The 20182-nt window shown below is 38.7% G+C and overlaps 1 protein-coding gene across 2 annotated transcripts; it reads left to right on the forward strand.

Annotated features, from left to right (window-relative positions):
• Window positions 1-17: 17 nt before the first annotated feature.
• On the forward strand, window positions 18-16618 carry LOC146168460 (serine/threonine-protein kinase ULK3-like). 2 transcript variants are annotated; one of them, XM_083389089.1, is made up of 15 exons: window positions 18-156; window positions 227-370; window positions 1445-1565; window positions 1812-1916; window positions 2212-2318; window positions 3974-4090; window positions 5092-5247; window positions 5889-5994; window positions 6236-6276; window positions 6346-6436; window positions 6731-6798; window positions 7048-7123; window positions 8400-8488; window positions 8988-9060; window positions 16070-16618. In XM_083389089.1, the coding sequence occupies exons 1-15, from the start codon at window positions 64-66 to the stop codon at window positions 16084-16086; spliced, it is 1404 nt and encodes a 467-aa protein (XP_083245215.1). In that variant the 5' UTR covers window positions 18-63; the 3' UTR covers window positions 16087-16618. The 2 variants fall into 2 exon arrangements, with proteins under 2 accessions (XP_083245215.1, XP_083245216.1); XM_083389090.1 differs by lacking the exon at window positions 1812-1916.
• The last annotated feature ends 3564 nt before the right edge of the window (window positions 16619-20182 follow it).

A 20182-nucleotide genomic window follows, 5' to 3' on the forward strand; every position in this document is an offset into this window, starting at 1 on the left:
ACAAAAATGTAGGAAGTGTAAAATCTTGCAAAAAGGATCTTGCATGTGTGGTTTACTTTAACGATGGCATTTTCTCCACCAAAGTTAAAAGACTTCATTTTCACAGAGAAGCTTGGCAGTGGCACATATGCAACAGTTTATAAAGCCTATAAAAAGGTATTGTGGGTTGATAAACAGAGATTAATTTCCAAAACTATATCTAATGATTTTAAATGATCCTAAATAGTCCAGTGAACACAGAGAGGTGTTAGCAATAAAGTGCATCAAAAAGTCTGACCTGAATAGATCATCAACAGAGAACCTTTTGGTGGAGATAGAAATCCTAAAGCAGATCAAACATGACCATGTTGTCCAATTGATGGACTTCCAGGTTAGTAACGAATAAACTTACAAAAATTGCATGAATCTACTTTTATTATATCTATCTGATCAAGTAGTTTTAAAACTCTTATTCTAGCATACTTCTTTTACTTCTTTGATATGTTAAAGCAGGGTGTCCAACTAAAGGCCTGTGGGCCAGGTTGCCCCCCTCAACAAAACTGTTTTTTGCGCTTTTCTTGATTACTTGCCTAATTCCACACCAGTTCTTTCAATAATAGCATGTTTTGGAAGTTAACTTTAATTACGCTGTTACTTGTGATGTCATTGGGTATATTTTAAAGTCCCCTGCCCCCAAACTGAAAACCTGGATCTGCCCTTGCAAGATTGGCCTGCCATATAAAACGAATTGCTTCTGATGATTGAAACTAAGTTTAGTTCGGACTAAGTTGCGATAGGGGATGTCATCAATTTGAAAAAAAGATCACTATACAATATTATTATACCACTATAAACATTCAATCACTATGAAAACTGCTTATTATAGTGTACTTCATAGTGAACTATAATTTATTGTGAGGATTAAATTGGGCTAATATATTTTTTATTGGACAAAAAATGTTCCAGGGACTCCTTAAAAACTTTCTCCTGAACCCAGTTTGAGAATCTATGGACCTAGTCTGTCAACTTTTACTCCCCAGATTGATATTTGGTATTGATGGGGACGATCATGTGGGTTAAAGCAATGTTTGAATAAATTATAGTTTTATTATTAAACTCTAAATTGTTTAAGTTGTAAACAATGTTGACTCGCCGGCAGCTTTCTGAAAACTACTAGCCAGTTAACCTGGGTCTATACAACATCTTTTCTTACAACATTGAACAGTTTGTGTATAGCAGTTAGTGTGTATGAGAAATATTTTAAACAGTAAGTTTCTACCATAACATTTTTTAATTTCTGTTAACTTTGGCGAAACTCACCTGCTTGGTTTCCCTGCTAAAGTATTCAGCAAAGATTTTATAATGTAAGCTAAAGTCTGTTTAATGTGGTATGGAGTCAACCCCAACTCCAAACAGCATTTGCAGCAGTTTAACAAGACCATTCAATGTTTTATATTTTTTAAAGTGGGATGATGCATACATCTATCTAATAATGGAGTACTGTGGTGGGGGTGATTTGTCTTCATTTATTCATTCAAAAAGAATTTTGCCTGAGTATGTTGTGAAGCGTTTTCTTCAGCAAATAGGTAATGCATATATTTTACCTCAAATTTATTCTAGTATATAATAATGAAAATTATGGAAAATATTTCAAAAATTACTAATCATCGTAATCGTTTAATTCAGGTGACTATATATTAGTTTGATTTTCATTGCTTTTTATTGTAACTTCAACTGCGAAAATTGAAATAATCTAGTTTGCACTGTTTAAATCTATTTACAGTAACTCGATTACCTCTTTCATTACTAATTTAATCTTTTATACTGTTTAGCCTCTGCACTTCAGTTACTTCACTCTCATAACATATCACATATGGATCTCAAACCGCAGAACATACTACTCTCTTCCTTTAAACATCCTGTTCTAAAAATAGCAGGTGAACAAATAGTTTACTTTAGATCAGGGGTGGGCAAACTTTTGCTAGTCGCGGGTTAAAATCTAGCCAAGAAAGGCCTCTGCGGGCAGCTTAAGTTTAACTGGCCATTATGTTGCTAAAATGTGTAGTTTTTAGTGTGAAAAGTGCACTTTTGTTTTTTTATGTTTTTTCACTCTACCAAGTAGACAGAGCTTCCTAGTTTTAAACATGAAGCCCCTCTGGCATAGGTTTTGTTATCTAATTTTTAGTAAAAACATCTTTAATATATACCTATTTTATAAATATTTTTTGCCAGATTTTGGTTTTGCACAACATATTGAAACTATTCAAGACTTTTCAATTAGAGGATCTCCACTTTACATGGCGCCTGAAATGATCTTGCAACAAAAGTATGATGCAAAGGTTGGTATTTTTTAGCTCTTTAAGTAGAATATCTTAACAAAGCTTGTTGAAAGGCTACACATTTGCTACAAAACAAATGGATTTCAAGTTACCTATCTTCATTTAACTGTTTTTACGCTGTAGGTATATTTTTAAAGGGCCAGTAATAATATAAAGAAAAATATTTGATGCATTTACCCCCATTGTATTTCCCTGCTGCTAGTGCCCCGAGCTTATTTTTGCTAAATTTAAAACCATGTAAATGAAAAATGTTTTGCCCGTAGACGAGTTTTTTTTTTGATTTAAGAGTAGGTTATGTATTATGGCATGCCAATGTTTTTTTTAACAACAAAGCGCCATCTAAAATTTTCGCAATTTTTGTGTGCTGTCCAGGCAGGCAGAATCTTGCCAGCCTTCTGGTGACAAGCATTTTTGGCGAAAATTCTTCGGTTTTTGGTCACGTCCCTAAGCTTAAATGATGTGTTCACCTAAGGAATTTATGAACCTTGCCATGTTTTGGTGATAAACTAGGCTATTAATAAGTAAATTAGACAACAAAACAGAGCGCCGAAGGCGCAAAACTTTTTGTGACATTAAGTCATTAACAAATATATAAAGGACAAGTGAAGGTACAATCCTGGGGCCTGGGGGTGTAAATTTTTTGCATTTGCGTAATTAAACAACCAAAAATATACTTCAGGCCCTAGGGGGAGAAGCATAGCCTGGTACATCCTTAATATGCCAATAAAATATGAATGTTATACCTGTACATTTAACAGGAATGGGGAATTCAACTCAATATAGAAATACTTGCCAATTCAAAGTAAAACTGCCAACATGTAACAATTGTATGATCAAAAGTGTGTACTTTTTAAAATAATAAACAGTCTATATGCCTTACCCTGGCTTTTTCTCACTAAACAACGTGCTCACACTACCGTAACTTTTTTCAAAATGACAAACGAAATTAATTTCGTCAATTGTAAAATAGGTGTGATTAAATATGTGTGGAAACAACCACAAGGTGTTTTGTAAATTTAATGTTGGAATTTTTTTTTGCACCAATTTCTTCGGTTTTCTGGCTGATTCTTCGGCCGACATAGTCGCCAAGTCGCCAGCATTCTGCCATACTGGTGCTGTCCATAGCCTATTGAAAGTGAACAGTATGAACACAATGTAATTTCTGTCAAATTATTTAAGGTAATTTTTTACACATCTTCGCAATATGGAGATAGATTAATTTGATTGTGAGTAACCCCCTATTTAACATTTAAAATAATATCAACACAATGTATGCTTTTTGCAACATTTTTATCTGACTTATGTGCAGCCATTATTGCGTGAAGATAATTAATGGCTTATCTTGTGTGTCTGGTATACTTAAACGTTTTGCCAACTGAAACCACAGTATAAGTGCACACTAGTTCTTTAAAATACAGAAGCTCATTTTGTATGATTACTTCAATAATGATATAACCTGTAACATCATATGTAAAAAATTTTATGTCCCCCATTTTAAAAATAATCCTGGGTACCAGTATTCCCTTGCGACATTGGCCTGCTATTTGAAACAAAATGCTTCTGATGGCCTGTTACAAAATATAGTTGGACCACGCTTGTTTTGGTTAATGTTCAAACACCCCGTATTTAAATCTTCCTGTATTTTTGTTTTATAGGTAGACCTATGGTCTGTCGGAGTGATTTTATACGAGTCATTATTCGGCTGTGCTCCTTTTGCTTCAAGGTCATTTGATGAACTGGAAATCAAGATTAAAAGCAATCAACCCATTGAAGTTTGTTGTGAATGTGTTTAAATCACTTAATTGACAGTTTTTTTGTTAGTTTAAAGTGACAATAAATTGAATATGTGAAGTGATCTTAAGAAAATTAAGTCCCAGTATTAATTTATGGTTATAACTAGGGCGATTATTTTATGACTTACTGTTTTTTTTGAATTTTGTCAAAATTTAGAAGTTAGGTCAAAATTTGTCAAAATTATTTTAAGTCAAAAACGATTAAAAGTGCACATAAATCGTTTACAAAATTAAAAAAACTATACTCGGCTTTCAATAATTGCCGCTCAGTTGAAATTTTTTCCAAAAAATTTAGTTTTGAGTTTTATTCAACGACATTTTAACTCTTCATTAGAGCACTACGATATACGCGACCTTGCGGATAAACCAAGCTGGCCTAGTGTATCTCATTAAGCTCAGCTCGAACTTCGTTTTTGCATTATATAGTTGTTTTTCTGTAATTTGGACAAATGTATTGAACAGTATTTGCTGTTGTTTTTTGCTCGTGATTTGTAAGAATCCTGTTTCCTATTTCGATAACTAGATCTTTGTTAACTTTCTGCAATTATTTTCAAGTTGTATTTGAACTGTTTACACAACATTTTTGGATAAATAACCGGCGTCTTTTTTGGCATTTTTATAGTTTTTGTCTTTCAGAAAAAACAAAAATATCAAATCAATTTTTTTTCGAGTTTTGCATAAACGCGAAAAAATAACTACTTTTTTTCGACGGGTAGTCAGTAAAACAATAAAAAAACGCTTGGTTGACGAAGCCAAGACATAATGCAGTACTTCAAACAAAAATGCGTTGAGTAAATCAATGTATTTCTATTAGGTCAAAATTTTGTCAAAAAATATATATTTCCATGTCAAAATTTGTCAAAACTTCAATTTTTTAGGTCAAAACTTCCCATTTTTTTAGGTCAAAAAATAATCGCCCTAGTTATAACAACTCGCAAGTAATAACAGTTTAAATCATAATTTCAATGCAATGTTTTCAGATTCCAACGGTTCCAACTGTATCCCCTGAATGTCGTGACTTACTCTCCCGTTTGTTGCAACGTAATCCAGAGCATCGGTTATCATTTAAGGAGTTTTTCCTTCATCCTTTTGTTGATCTAGAACACAAGCCATCGGCTGAGAGCCTTACGAAAGCAGTAATCTATGTTTTAACGATTTTCCTGGTTTTACCATCTTTCCACATTAAACCATACGTCAGGGGTTCATTAGCTGGGGTACACGTAACCCCACCAGTACGCAAGATAAATTTCAGGGGTACGCAAGCAAGTTCATTACACTGGAACTGTGGTGGTTTACTGTAACAGTGATTTAAATAAATCCTGGTGAAGCTTACTAAGTGCGGTGTGTTTTTGACTGCTAAACGTTTGGAATACTATAAGTAGCAGACAAATGAATCTCTCCACCCTAAACAACGTTTTCGTTTTGACACTATTTTTTCTCCCTTGAGAGACATCTGGCATTAATAGTCTGTTTCAACTTACCTACTGCGGTGCTTATTAGAGATGTTCGATAATAAAGGATCAGAGCTAACCGATGCCAAGTGGTAGTATGGGCACTAGTCCAATACCAAGGTGGTATTGGTAACGATCAAAAATAGTGCTTTTATTGCATATAGTGTTTTTATTGCAGACAGACCAAAGTTAGCGCTTCCAACCGTAAAACCCCGTGTTTTGACTTTTCAATTCATTAAGTTTCACACATATCTCTTAATGATTGATTATATACAAGTATTATAATTTGATCTGAAGCTATTCTAATTGCTTTATGTTTTTGACAGACCAGTCTTCTTAATGCGGCAGTAAAAGCTGACAAGGAAGGAGTTGTGAAGGAAGCTGCAAAACTCTACTCACAAGCTGTGGAGCACCTAGTTCCTGCGATATACTGTAAGTTGTGCTGCACTTTTCCTCTCTTTTGACGTTAAAATATTTTCTAAAAATATTGCAAAAATATGACAGTTTTATAAGTACCAACTTTAAGTTGAGTTTGAGATTTAAAAGACAGAAGTCGATGTTAATCTAACTTATTTTATACAATTTAATAGGAAATAACTTACTTAAACTTATGGCTGCATTTGAACATTTTCTACTACGTCCTCGTAATTTATGTTTCTTCATATTTACGTAGATGAACAAGACCCCAAGAAAAAAGATGCTTTGAGGAAAAAGGTATTAAAATAGAAATGTTATAATTGCTTTGATTATGTTTTTGCTGAAACTCCTGCTATTTGTTCTCAGGTTTGGGAATACTGTAAGCGGGCTGAAATCCTGAAAGAACGAAGTAAACCTGCCACACCTCCTTCCCAAGGAGATGCCAAGCAACGACTGTGTAAATAAAAAATGCCTTATTTTAATTCTTCAACGTAAAATAGGGTTACTTGATTTTATTGCGTTTTTAAATGTAGTTCAAGAGAGGTTCGACGTAATTGAACGACTGTTTTTCCTTTATTTAAGAAAATACCTACAGCGGTAGAGAAATTTTGCAAGTTCAAACTCTGTCGTAAAAGTGATACCATAATTTGTAAGCTCGTAAAATGTATTTGCAATACTTATTTTGTATTCCTGGTTTGGTACTCCTGTAGGTGTAGTCGGACAGTGTAAACTCTTATTCTGCTCTTTACAGTGCATCTCTCGAGGAACGACCCCAGCATGCTAAAGGCAGTTCAAATACTGTTTATTGGTGGGACAAAGGTATTATTACGTTTGTTAAAGTTTTATGGTTATAATAGTTTTACGGAACAATTGTTTATAATAACGGAGTTAAGGGTGGCTCTGAGAGTGAGTTATCTTCTATTTTATATAGCTAGCTAATATGTGATTTTTTGAGTTGTTTAAATCATCGTTAGTTATGGATGGTTCGATCAAGGCATTACCAAATAAAGGAATCGAGGCACGGTCCCGTTTTTTTCAAAACAAAGTGTAAACACTTTTATCCGCTAGGAGGCACAAGAGAAGTACCAAGATGCTTTGGAACATTATACGAAGGCGATTGGACTTCTTCTTCCCATGCTGGAAGGTTAGCCAAACAGAAAAAACATATAGACATACGCGATGATTGTGGCTTAAAATAATCAAATTTATCGGTTCGGGTAAAAGTCATCGCCATCTGCATTTAATCTGTGCTTAATTAAAGCTCTTTGTCACATATGACGCTTCACAAAGCTTTTTTATCGAATATCCACGTTATCTGTTTTCATATATTGTGCAGATAAGCATATTAATAAAAGTAATGAAGCTTGCGTAATTATATATTGTTAACCAAAAAACAACCATGGTAAAATTCAGCGTCGCCGCTGTCAATTCGTTTTATCTGGCTAGTTATTTCAGCTCTCTATAAGCCTACCTTTCTCCTTAATTCGGCGTTTTTAACTCGTCAATAAAACTACCACAAAATATCTAATATATCATGGCCGAGTGGTTCTTAACCTTTTGACATTGCCGAACCGGTAAAATAGACAAATGTTTTACAGACCGGTAACCAGATTTTCAAAAGCAATTTGCTTTACTGAGAGCACTACAAAGCTGGTTATTATTAAACAATACTTATAAGGAGAATAATATTATACAGGGTTGATAGGCAAACTTTAGAGCATTATTAAAAATATTAAACTTTTTGCCAAATAATAATTTTAGCATGCCCCTAGTGCGAGGTACCATAATAAAGGTAACTTTTCCTGGTAAAGGTAACTTTTCCTGGTAAAAATATCTTACCAAATCTAAACTTTATGCCATCAAGTTTATGGATTAATATTTTATACTAATGAATGATAAAAACTTTCTATAAATTTTTCTCATGCTGTTTGGAAACACACAAATACTACAAATTCTTTTGCCGACCACGTAATTTGCACTAAGTCATGCAAACCTGGATCCGTAACGAAAATGCGTAAACACTCCTCAACACTGCAAGTCGTTTTTTTTTCTATTTTAGACCGGTCTGATTAAAAACTTGTAATAACTAATAACGCTTGTATACACTTTTTGTCATAAATTATTTGTATTTGCGCATAAATTGTAATATGGAGACCGAGTACAATCAACCACCCACGGCGCTTTTTTGCTACTGATGACCGGCAAATACCTAAATATTTTTTTCGCAGCTCAACTTCTGTCCTCTAAAAATCCCATCATATGTTGTTTTTTTCGAAAGTCAACAATGCCCAACTTGACTGGTACAAGCATCCAATATGCATCACTTTAATCCAAACTACTAATTCTATTTATTTGCAAGTGCATCGATTTTGACCAAACTATATTGGATAAATATATTTTTGTATTTGTTGTGTAAACAGGTGAGGCGGCTTCGGAACGGAAGGAATTGCTTCATGCCCAAATCCAGCTTCATCTAAAACGCGCCGAATCTATACGAACTTATTTGAGCGTATGTTGCCAACAGTAAAATTATATGTGAAACTGTGGTTAACTATAAATACCTTGTATATATTAGATTATTTTATGTAATTTGCATTCTACTACTTAACATTTTTAGCGACCTTCTCATCTCTAGAATTTAAATGTATGATTTGAGTTTTATTAGAATGACGTACAGCTAAATATATAACTGTCCAGTTTAATGTTTTTCTCCATTTTCTCCATTTCACCCGTTAAGAAAATTTTATTTATTTTTCATGGTCACAAAGCAACTTCAGACACAATACATTTAAAATACCCACAATTAGTAAAAAGCAATTTTGTTTTAACCTAAACAAGCAAATAAATATATGGTTAAGCCGTTCTTATTTGATTTTTGCCAAAACTTACCTCGAGTTGCAACCTAAACTCTGCTTAAAAGGAAGTCATGGTCCAGTTTTATTTTCTTTATTTTATTTTTTTTACTAAACATTCAGCTGTTGGTTCAAAAATGTCCAATGCTCCTTTAGGTTCAGAAAGTATCCTTAGACGAAGCTGAAACCACGTTGAGTAACAGCAAAGAACAGGACGATGGGAATTCAAGTAAGTTACTGTTTTGCATCGTTTCTTCATATCGTTTTTGGAGTAACCTTGTAATATTCCTAGCCTAATTTCACCTTAAACCAGAACCATTTGGCATATCTTATCGAGATCTAAATTTAAAGTCGTTTATTTAATTCAGGGCACCTCAACCTTTTTTTCAGTCGTGTCCCGCTATGTACAACCTTTTTATTTCCCAACCAACGATTAGTAACGTTCTTTTATCTAGCCGCATACTTTAACTGATGATTATATTAAAGTGTGACGATTTGATATACATGATTGAGTTAATTTTTCTAAACCCAGTAGGCCTATATTAAAGTGTGACGCAAGACATTAAACATAAAAAAACAGCTGCACTACATTTTTAAATAAATGCCGTAAGTCTTTAACATAAATTGGGCTACTGGGTTTAGAAAAATTAACTCAATCATGTCATATCAAATCAAATAAATTGATAGGTATATATTTAAACAGGGTATAGCATCTACTCTAATGTACCACGCAAAAATTACAGGACAAGTGAAAAATTGCACGGCCAACCAAAAGAGCTTTGCGTCTGAAAGCGCTGGTTTAATTCTATGTAAATTAAATGCTATATTTGAGTCGCTAAATGTTTAAAGTTTATTCCACTCTAACTTTTAAGAAAAGGGGCGTTTTGTGTCTCCGCGAGCCCCGACAATTAAAAACAGCAAACCATATAGTATTTGAGACGAAACGTTAGTATCGCCACAAAACGTATTCTAGGTATTTTTAAACAGAATGCGTAATTGACGTCAAAAAATCATGGCGTATCACCGCATTTACCGAAACGAATTTAGCTAAATGTTTTGGGTTTTCGGTTCAGCGATATACGACTCCAAAAACATGGCTAATCTGCCAAAGCCAGCGCATTCTTGAAAATTCAAAAATAGCTTCTCAGCCAGGATTGAATTTTAGCACGCAGTCTTTCTACCTGGTGATCATGACAGATAACATCGAAACCTCCAAGTGATAGCGGCAAAGCGATACAGTTTCAACTAATTGCCTTCTCAGTACGGTGGATTAAAATGGCGTCTCAGTTATAGCTATCCTGTGAAGCATTTAAATTATCAAGAGCGAAATTGTTGTAAACTTTTTTGAGCTACGCGTTTTTTCTATATTTAACACAGTGGGCAAAAAATATGTTGGAATGTAAATAAGCTTATGGAAAAGCTTAAAAAGATAATAAATTCTTAACGACGAAATTGGCAAACTTTTTGATAAAATTTACGGATTTTGTAAAGCTACGGTTTTAAATCAAAATATATAGTAAATACATAAATTTATTGCGCTCACTTATCGTCGCAAAACTTTAGTTTGTCAGATAATTTGTACAAACGGCCCGCGAAAAACTTTAAAATAATTTTTCGCAAGTGGTCCGAGTAGTCATAAAATTAAACTCCACTTCACCAAATTCGCACGTAAAATTGCTAGTTTTTTTTCGTTTTCGAGCGTCGTTATGCAGCAAACCTTAGGATGTTCTTAATCGCAGTTTTCGCAAGCCGGCTGTCCTGGGTCGAGGTAGTAATCGTGCGGTTTTATTGGCTCGTACCCGGGTCGCTTGGGGGCGGGCGCCCGGGGGCAAATGGGAAATTCGCACTCGAGCCTCGCAGTTGGTCCCTCGCACCTGTTCCCTGTCACGCTCGTTGTAGAAAGCGGCGAACCGCGGAGCGATTATCGTTGTTCGAGGAGGCCGGGGTCGCGCCGTTCAACGTTCATTGCCAATGTGCCGAGGCTGTCCCGACGCCTGGCGACCACAGCGACAGCCTGCATGACACCAGATATGTGGCGTGGCGATCAGGTGCGGAATGTCGCAGGCAGTCGGCCCCGTCTCCGCGCCCTCCGTCGCAAATCGCGTTATATCGCCCTCGTAGATCGCGGCGAGGGTAAGCCGACCCTCCAATGCGACCCTTTCCCGTTTGCTAATCGTATTGGGTGTTGAGATGCCCGCTCGATTAGACCTTGTGAGGTCGCGTCGTCTCTTTGCATACCCGGCCGTGCGCCCTAAATCGTCCCGCCAAAAATGCGAAAATGCGACCGCCTTGTTTGTGCAAATATAGGACGCTGTTTGTCGGTTCGATTTTTCAGGGTGTGGGGCCTGCCACAACTTTCACTCTGCTCGATATTTATAGTTGTCGCAAAACGCCCGGTTCAATTTTACAAGGATCCTTTAATGTAAATTGAGAATGATTCACTACAATACTCAGCGGCTCACCCTTTTTTGTTTGCTAAGACATATATGTGGTCCATGATTTAAATACCGCGGGCCTTGAGAGCACAACGGAAAATTGAGTGTAATTGTAAGCTGTGCACGTTTTCATACGGGTAAATTACACATATTTCCGCATTTTGTTATGACACGCGTGTCGTTCTCCCAAGTTATCAATGGCTACGATGGATGATCGTCCTTGAATGACAATCAAATCTGCGTTGTATGCACTTGATTTTCTATAGAACTGTGTACCCCAAATTAGAAGCGATACGGCGGGATGAATGTGTATTGCAATCGTTCTGTTTTTTTAGCTGGCCGCACAGTAAATAAATTGAAATATATTCACTCTTTCTACGCGGCACTCTTTCTACGAAATAACAATTTTACATCTTCACAATCGTCCTTCATTTATTACAAGGCAATAGGTAATAACTCACTATTAGTATATAGTTGTCTATTAGACGTGCATTCAAAATTCAAGTATCGCAAGCTTAGCTAATACCCGTTTGAAAAAAATGTTATTTCGAAAACAATAGAAAGTTACGCGGCACACTTCAATGAATGGTGTGTTGTATATTGAAGACTATGCCCTCTAAAATAAAACCTTGGTACATAATGCTATACAACTTAAATCAAGCCCATGGCAAGAATGGCGACAGAGTTAAGCAGATGACTAAACATATGGGTTAAAATAACCTACTTAACGTCTCAAGGTAACGGGATGTTGAGTATTGATCCATTGACATCTCATATGAAATTGAAAATCCATAACAATAGGCACCTAGCAGCTGTAGTGGTTCTCTGTCCGGGACCATTGGAATACGCCAAAATCTTATACCAAGGTTATTTTTTGGAGAACATCAATATCGCAAAAGTACCAACCTTTCGTATGATGTTTGTAAAGTACATAATTTCCGCACTTACCTTCGGGTAGAGATAACTAATAGTATATTATGTAGGCTGTAATTATCTACTGACTTTTATTGATGTATCCGGAATATCGGTTTAACAAACATAGTTTATATCACTTGGTTGATTTTTGCAAGCCAGACATCAGATCGGAATTCCAGTTCCGCGAGCGATACCACCTCGAATTGAGATATGTCTTATTTTGGCAACAGTCACCTCAGGATTCACGCTTTTAGTAGCGACCACGGCGAAACCTAATTTCCCAGGCCTACTTGCTCGCCGCCAGTTCAAAACTCTCGCACTCGCGGCTACGGGTCGTGACACAGATGGGTTCGATTATATTGGCCAAAATCGCTTCAGGGCCAGATGTTTTGCGTCGCCACACGCACGCTCTTCGCACTGGTGAGTTCCCACAACTCCGCTTTCTTCTTAAGGCAGCGCCAGTGTGCTTCTGTCAGGCGGCAACAATGCGACTTAAGCGATGCCCAATGCAGAACAGGTGCCTTACATTGAGATTATCTGCTAATCCAGCGGCGCTTCGCCACCGCGACGACTTGTGTGGCCAGATTACCTTCTGTCACTGTCCCGCTCGCGAATGGAGACGCCTGGCCTCGGCGCCCGTACACTAACTGCCGGACCTTTGTAAATCTTCCCAAACATCAACTTACCGTGCCCATGGCCCGACTTGACCCGTAGCTGTCACTTTCAAGGGCGGAAGATTTTCTGCAAGTGTGAACGCTTGGTTTAAAGTGTTGGCCGGTGTATTTACTTCAAAGAAGTGGAAAATATTTGCTTTGACAGATGGCAAAAAATGTTGCACGCAAGACGAAACACTCTTATTGTTTCTTGGTTAATACGACCCTCCTGGTCTTTATCTTCGGCTATATATAAATAGGCTTGAGGTTAGCACAGTGTCGTCAGGGTATTCAAGCAAACCATCCTATACTGCGTATAACTTTCCGATGAAGCGTGATAATCAGGAACGATAATAAATATACCAGAAACTAATAAAGAAGCCATTGTTGCCTCCTAGATTAAAAAAACATCCTGATCAGGTTACGCTTTAATGGGAAAGTTGATATTTGCTTTTAGCATCATTATCGTGAAAGGCGATTTAGATTGCAATAACCGCAGATAATAACAAATACAAGTGTCTATAAGGGGTTTTGTTTTGCAGGGCATTTTGTGCTATTTTGGCCATCAAGTTATTATAAATCAGGATTACTCAAATAGTTAAATGGTACACAACCAACACTTTAAATCAGAAATAATTAACTAGTTTTAGCAAATGTATATAGATACGAATGTTCACATTTTGTTGGTCCGGTTAATAGATTAGTAAACATTTACGAAAAAAATTACGAAATGCAACAGGTCCCGGAGGCACAAGGCGTTTTATTGTTCTGCTATAGTCACATAGTGAGATAATCTGTCTATTTCCAGTTACAAATCTTATCTCTAAGTATTTAATGTTTTTTTAGTAACCGTAACTTTTGTTCAGTCCGCATACAACACTACAAAAGTCCGGAAACAGACGTCGGCCGGCCAGTTACGTAGCCCTGATCTTAATTCAACGTCCGGACAAAGATTACGAAACGCGTTCTGCCAGTAGTTTTCGCCGTAGTTAAATATTCAAAACATTCTCCATCCGCAAAAGCAAAAATGTACGTAAATTATGTAAAAATAGTTTCGTAATGTACAGCACGTTTGCGATATTAAAATGTCTGTGGGATACCGATGAGTTGCGTTTCCTTGAAATAAAGCTGTCCCTTCTTGTTCCCCTCTTATTTTCAAACTTTTTACCGGGTAAACTGCAACAGCATCTGCTTGAAAAATTATTCCCATAACTAGTTTTCTATTTTTAATAGGCTTAATCAAAACACATGTTAACAAATAGAATGCATTTTTTTCAATGGTAATGTCATTCTTACTTCTAAAAAAAAGGTTTTAAACGTAGCTTAAGTGCAATTAGTTAAATGTATTGTCGCGTGATCGAGAAATACACACGTTCGTTAGACCATTGTTTATAGATTTTAGGTTATATCGCGCAAACTATTTTATCATCCATTAAGTTAAACATTGTTGTGTCTTTTAAGGATGCGGTATTGGCCTTAAAACGTGTTTACCTACCATTTCTTCAATGCGTTGCGCTTGCTTGGCAGCATTTTTTTTTTTATTTTAACCACCACCGTGTGATAAATTAAAAAAAATATTTTGAATGATAACCAATTAAATTAGAAATGCTCAAATGGTGAAAGCGAACCATATTTTCTTTCCTTGTTTACGTGTGCCATTGCTGTCGGGCCACTGCCCAACTCTCGCATTGTTGGGACCCCCCAGCGTCGAGATCAGACGGGGTCTATTAAGCCTCCATAATCCGGCGATTCTGGCTCGATCCTTTGATCTGCATTTCGGGCGCTGTTTAATTCTTCCCCGAACCGCTAAACGTTCCCGGACCGCCGATAATCGCTCCCGCTTTGTTACGCGCGGTTGACAACTTTTCGGCGCCTAAATCGACGAGGACGACGCCACCGGCGTATTGCGTCACGCGCTGACTTGCTTTAAATTTTAATTTGGAAATCCCACGTTGTGGAAAAACACTCCGCTTGTTTGCTAATTAAACGAAGGTTAAACCTATGTAGGCTTTTTGTGCGACGATTGCGATTCTGATGTATTGAATGCTAGATGCTGTAATAAGAAACTAAATTTTATTCTCAAAGATTAGGATTGATCGCGAATTTATTTTCTTCAATTATGCGTTTCTCTCGATAAGTTTGCCTAAATTTCGAAACGAAATTTCTAACAGTATTCGTGCCCTCCGTTTTTTTTTCATTGGCCTTTGATACCATTTTACGTTTGGTTTGTTGTATATTTTTCTGGTGTTCTCTGTTTAAATAAATTAAGACTGGAGGACTGTCTTCGCGATCAAAGGACCATTTCACGTCGTCGGCTACAAAGGCGGTCTTTATTTTTTAAACCACCCAATACGTATAAGCCGACGGGCAAACATTTGCCTAAGAACGCTTGCCGTTGATGTATTAATTGTCGGGGTTATTTACGCGCAGCGGATTTTCAACCGACGTATGTATGCGCTGCGATTTTCTCCCAAGCAGCTTGCGACTCGGTTAAACCAATGACGTACCACATCGAAATTCCACGACAATCCGAAATGCGTAGCGTGTTCTTACGGCGACAGAACCGCGGGTTCACGGGGCGGTCGACGGCAATTGATGCCGAACTCCAAAAGCCCGATCGAAACACTGGCGTAGGTCGGCTGACATACTTCGTCGCTTGCTCAGGCCTGTTTACAGTAGGCCCCTGGTCGATTGACTGACAGGCGCGTCATCAGCACAACTCTGCGTCGAACCAAAATTCCGCGCATTTATCCTGCCAGCTCATCCACCTCCCCGCACCCATCGCGCCACATCAGCAGGGTATCTAGGTATTTCCCTTCGGGTTCGCTGATTAGGCCTGATGCACTAGGAGGGGCGACCTGGGTCGAAGTGTCAACATGTTGCCAGGTCGGGAAAAGGATTGGCGTAGTGTGTGCTCGATAAACAAACTTGACAGCCATTACCGAGCGGCTTTCGGGATTTTCGTGACGCAGGGCGAATAAGTGAACGTAGATACACCTTCCCGCCCAACTTTGCCGCTAATAAGCCACCAGCAAAGGTGTCGGGTCGCTGTCGGCACGGCAGCCACCCATTCTCTTCAAAGATGGCCGACGGGCGCTTTTTTATGAATTGTTTATTACGCAAACAGTCGGCCGGGCCCTCCGGGTGCGCGCAGCTAAGTAGCGACTTCGACCCCTGACCCTGGAGCGGGGACGCCGCCGCTTTCACCCTTTCACCGCTCCCTGTATCTTCATAGGGTGCTGCCTGCAGTGAGGGATCGGGTCTCCGCTCTGTTGTTGCCTGGTAACCGCCACCACCCGCGCCCGCTTGTTTGCGAGCGAACCAGGCCCAACCCTTGTTGTTTGTGTTAATGATCCACCCCGCCCTTACTTTTCTGACGACTGCTCGCCGGCGAAGATATGTGGACTTCGACTGATGACTCTGCTAGAGCCACACAATACAGCTGTTTGCATGTTGCACGCGCCACAATCCTACAGTGCGCCTTCGATTTTAATGACTGTTGTTTTCGCCGCAAATCTCTTGTTAAATGTTTGCTTGTGCAGTATTATTTTATAGCTGACGACATTTTACTTTTTCAATAAATGTACTATTGCGTCATTTATACAAAGTGTAATTATGTTTTTGAAACATTAATTAATTCATGTACTGTTGATTATTACAAGAGCTAAATTCTCCTCGTTTCCGGAATTTCCGTTGTCTATCCTCTTATTTTCCTTGACACTTTGTTTTTCTTCTGCGAATTGCTATGTCTGACTTTTAAATACAAGGTGAAACTGTGACGAGACATTGCCAAGTGGCTATACGTTGTTCGAAGACCAGGTAAGCTGCTTTGTTATAATTTACTTTTTGCTGGTAAAGTGGATGATGTTCTGGTGAACCACGAAGCTCGATCGGCCATATGGACAGGTGGTCGTCTGCATAATACTGCTTGATACAGTTGCAGCAACGCGTAATTATCGACTTAACCATTCCCTGAAACTTACGTAACGTCGCGGCGAACAACTATAGCTCCGATTTGCTTATGGCCTAAAAATAGCCAGAATAGAGCACTCTTGCGCGATGAGCTTAACATTCCAGATCAAGCGAAATCAAACCTCGTAATTCCACACCAAACCTGAATTCAAATTTCACCTCGCAATTAGATACATTCTTGGACGGGTTGCAACAGGCTTGTCGTCTAAACTGGGGTGGGTCGATTGAATTACGCCCTCGGCACACCAGCGATTATTTCCGGTAAACAATTTTACCATCGCTTCAAACCGAGCGGAATGTTTTCTAGTTTATAGGAGTTTGAACTGAACCGTGAAGCGTTATCAGTTTATTGGAATAAGTTGCCAAGCACGATTTTTTTAAATTCATTTGAATTTGGTATCCGCAAAATGTTCGTACATCGCGAGTAATCAAGTGGGTAAAATAATTTTCGAATAATAATAATTATTATTCTTAGGACCCTTTTTGATGTCATGCGTTTATCCTGTGCATGTATCTCGATGCACGCGGCATATTCACTGACAGGTAGAGAGTCTCTAGTCATTTTAGATGGCCAATTCTCTGTATTATTTCGTCAAGGCATATCAGTGGTTTGGGAGGTGGGAAACAACAGAACGTCTGTTCATTTAGTTAACTTCAATCATGTGCGAAAGCAAAACCTTGTCGATTTGTGCCGGTACTGGACTGGCAGCTGGAAAACAAAGCCTACCGGCGACTGCTCGTAGTGTTTTTTGAATTTGCGAAGCTTATAAGGGGGGTACCTTCTTTGACACCCCTTTTTCTGATCCTACGAGCAAATCGGAAAACAGTGCCCTGAAAGTAAAGTTGTTGTCGATGAATAGATTTCTTTTAGACGTACGTTGGATTAGAATTCGCTTAACAGTGAGATGTCAAGATCTATCTTTGCTCACAAATCATCCAACTGACAAATAGCTTTTTGTGAAAAAGTCCAATATAACCGAAGCCACAACAGAAATATTAATGGACCTTGTGTCAACAATGCAGTAATCACTCAGTTTTTCATACTTAAAACTTCATAAAGCAAACACGTTCTTTCGAGAATAGCTTTTTGTTATTAGCTTTCGACTTGAAAAAGACTGTGGGGCATTACCAGGTGTGATTTATTTTTACTATATGCACTGCAAAGCGGATGGAGGTTTTGCTCTTCATGTTTGACTAAAAAATTACCCCATTCTACGTTGCATCGGTGAGGGATTGCATTTGGGTGATTGGCTTTTCGAATCTACTGCATAGTTCGCATACGGTATGCATCCTTTCACTCAAGCCCTGAGCAATGGTAAGCACCAGTGGCTGCGCAGTGGTGCGTGTGGGCTCCCCCAAGTCCGGGCACTAAGATGATCTGATGATCATACTGCCAGATTATTGTCGGTAACACTCTTTTACGGCCCGATGTATACTCGGCAAGTATTTTTTACAATCGTAGGGCAACGCATCGTTTGATGCTCTCTGTTGAATTCGCGATCCGGCTCGTCAACACCTCGCATTGACTGACGGAGGTGCCAGGGTATTTATCATGTTGTGGCACGAATCGCTGTTTGCACTTGTGATTAGAAACGCACCATCAGCGTTTGCCCGAACAAGGACGGTCGACGAACGTGGATCGCGTTGTCTGCCAAGGTGAAGATAGAAGGCGCGAAAGCGGTTGGCCGCTCGATTTTTTTCACACAGAAGATTTGTTTAAATTAACACGCGGACAATGTTTTTTTCTATTCGGCGTAAATTGCCACCCGGTATATTTTGTATAATCTTGACGAACAAATAAACGTATAAGGCAAAAAGTTGCCACATCAACGTCAACGCATTTATAACAGCCCTACGGATTTTCAATAGTGGCGTTGATTGGTCAAAAGCGCTCGTGCGTGACGTAACCGGGCGCGCGAACTTGCGTGTGGCCTGTCCTGTGATTCGGGTCACACAGGGTCACCTGTAAGCAGCACCACCTTAATTTGAGCTAATCCTTTTTTTGAGCCGCGCCGCTATTAAAGTCCTCTCGGTCGCCTTTAAACACACAGCCCTCCGAAGGCCGCCCGGTTTTCCGACTGCTGCACATGCGCTCGCACAGCGTTGCGCCCGCCCCTGTTACCTGCTCAAGCAAATCTAAACAGGTCGGCGAAAACAAAACGTCGCACGCGCAAAAGGTCGCCGACGGAATCCGGCTGTTCGCGTGTCGGCGGTGCCCCCTTTCGACAGCCGCAAAGAAACGGCGCGGAAATGATAACGTGAGGAATGACGCGTGCCAAAGTTGCCGTGCATCGGGCCAAACGCGCGTTCCTTCGAATCAAAACAAGCAAGCGAAGCATGTGTGGTACGAGACAGGGACTGGTAAAATTAGCGCCGAACAGTCGAGTTCTACCAAAGCAGAGTGCCCAGGACGAAGGTCGGCCAAACTCAATACTGGCTTTGCTAAAACCGGTGTAGAGAATTACCCCAAACTTTCACCGACGGACAAATTGACGCGAAAACAGCGCGGGACCACACAGGAACCGAGCGTAAACAACCAAGCTATGGCTGGAGACATAGCGCTCGGCTTGTGGAGGGTCGAGTTTTAACAATATTTATCCTCCCTTTAATTTAAAGAACAAATTTGTGGGAATGTATATAAAACTTTTTGCTTTTGGAAATTGCCGCAGCTTCCAAATACACTCACAAGAAAAATCTCGTGCTATTTTTTAGCAGACCCTTCAACAAATAATTAGGGAAAAAGTAAATACCTACATGTGCATATTTATAATTACGGTCACACATTCAGTGGCACTGTCTAACTATCACGGCCTGAATCATTAAAATATAATAGTTAATACAACATTTGTGCCTTTAAAGTAATCTCCCTGTTTCGCTGCAACTTCTGATTATTTCAGTTGGGGGCAGACAATTTATTTAAGGGGTGCATTTGCAGATCAATAACAACTAATTCTGCCTTTTTCAACTTTAGCTAAAAAAACAAACAATTGTATAATATTTTGTTTGGAAGTTCCAAACCGATATAAACACATTTCAGGAAAGCGTGTTTGAAACTCACTAAACTTTCTATCTTACCATGAAACGAACAAAATTGATCTGCCTTCGTTAAATCGCACAGTGCTTGTTACATCTCAACCACCATTCAAAACATTTTTAAATCTTCTTAGTTCCAAAAACCAAGGTATCCATAACCTTAACCGCCGGTAAACATTCAGGCTGGTACCGGGTAACGTGCCGTCACGCACACACAAGCTCGTGAAATAAATCCGCAACAGAAATCAGCAGTAAGCCACATAATTTGTATCATAACTAAAAGGCTGTAACGGAGCACAGTTTTTGCTCTTCAAGCGCATTATATATATAGCCTACTCAAACT

This window comes from Ascidiella aspersa, chromosome 1, assembly GCF_963924565.1.
Source record: "Ascidiella aspersa chromosome 1, kaAscAspe10.2, whole genome shotgun sequence".
Taxonomy (NCBI): domain Eukaryota; kingdom Metazoa; phylum Chordata; class Ascidiacea; order Phlebobranchia; family Ascidiidae; genus Ascidiella; species Ascidiella aspersa.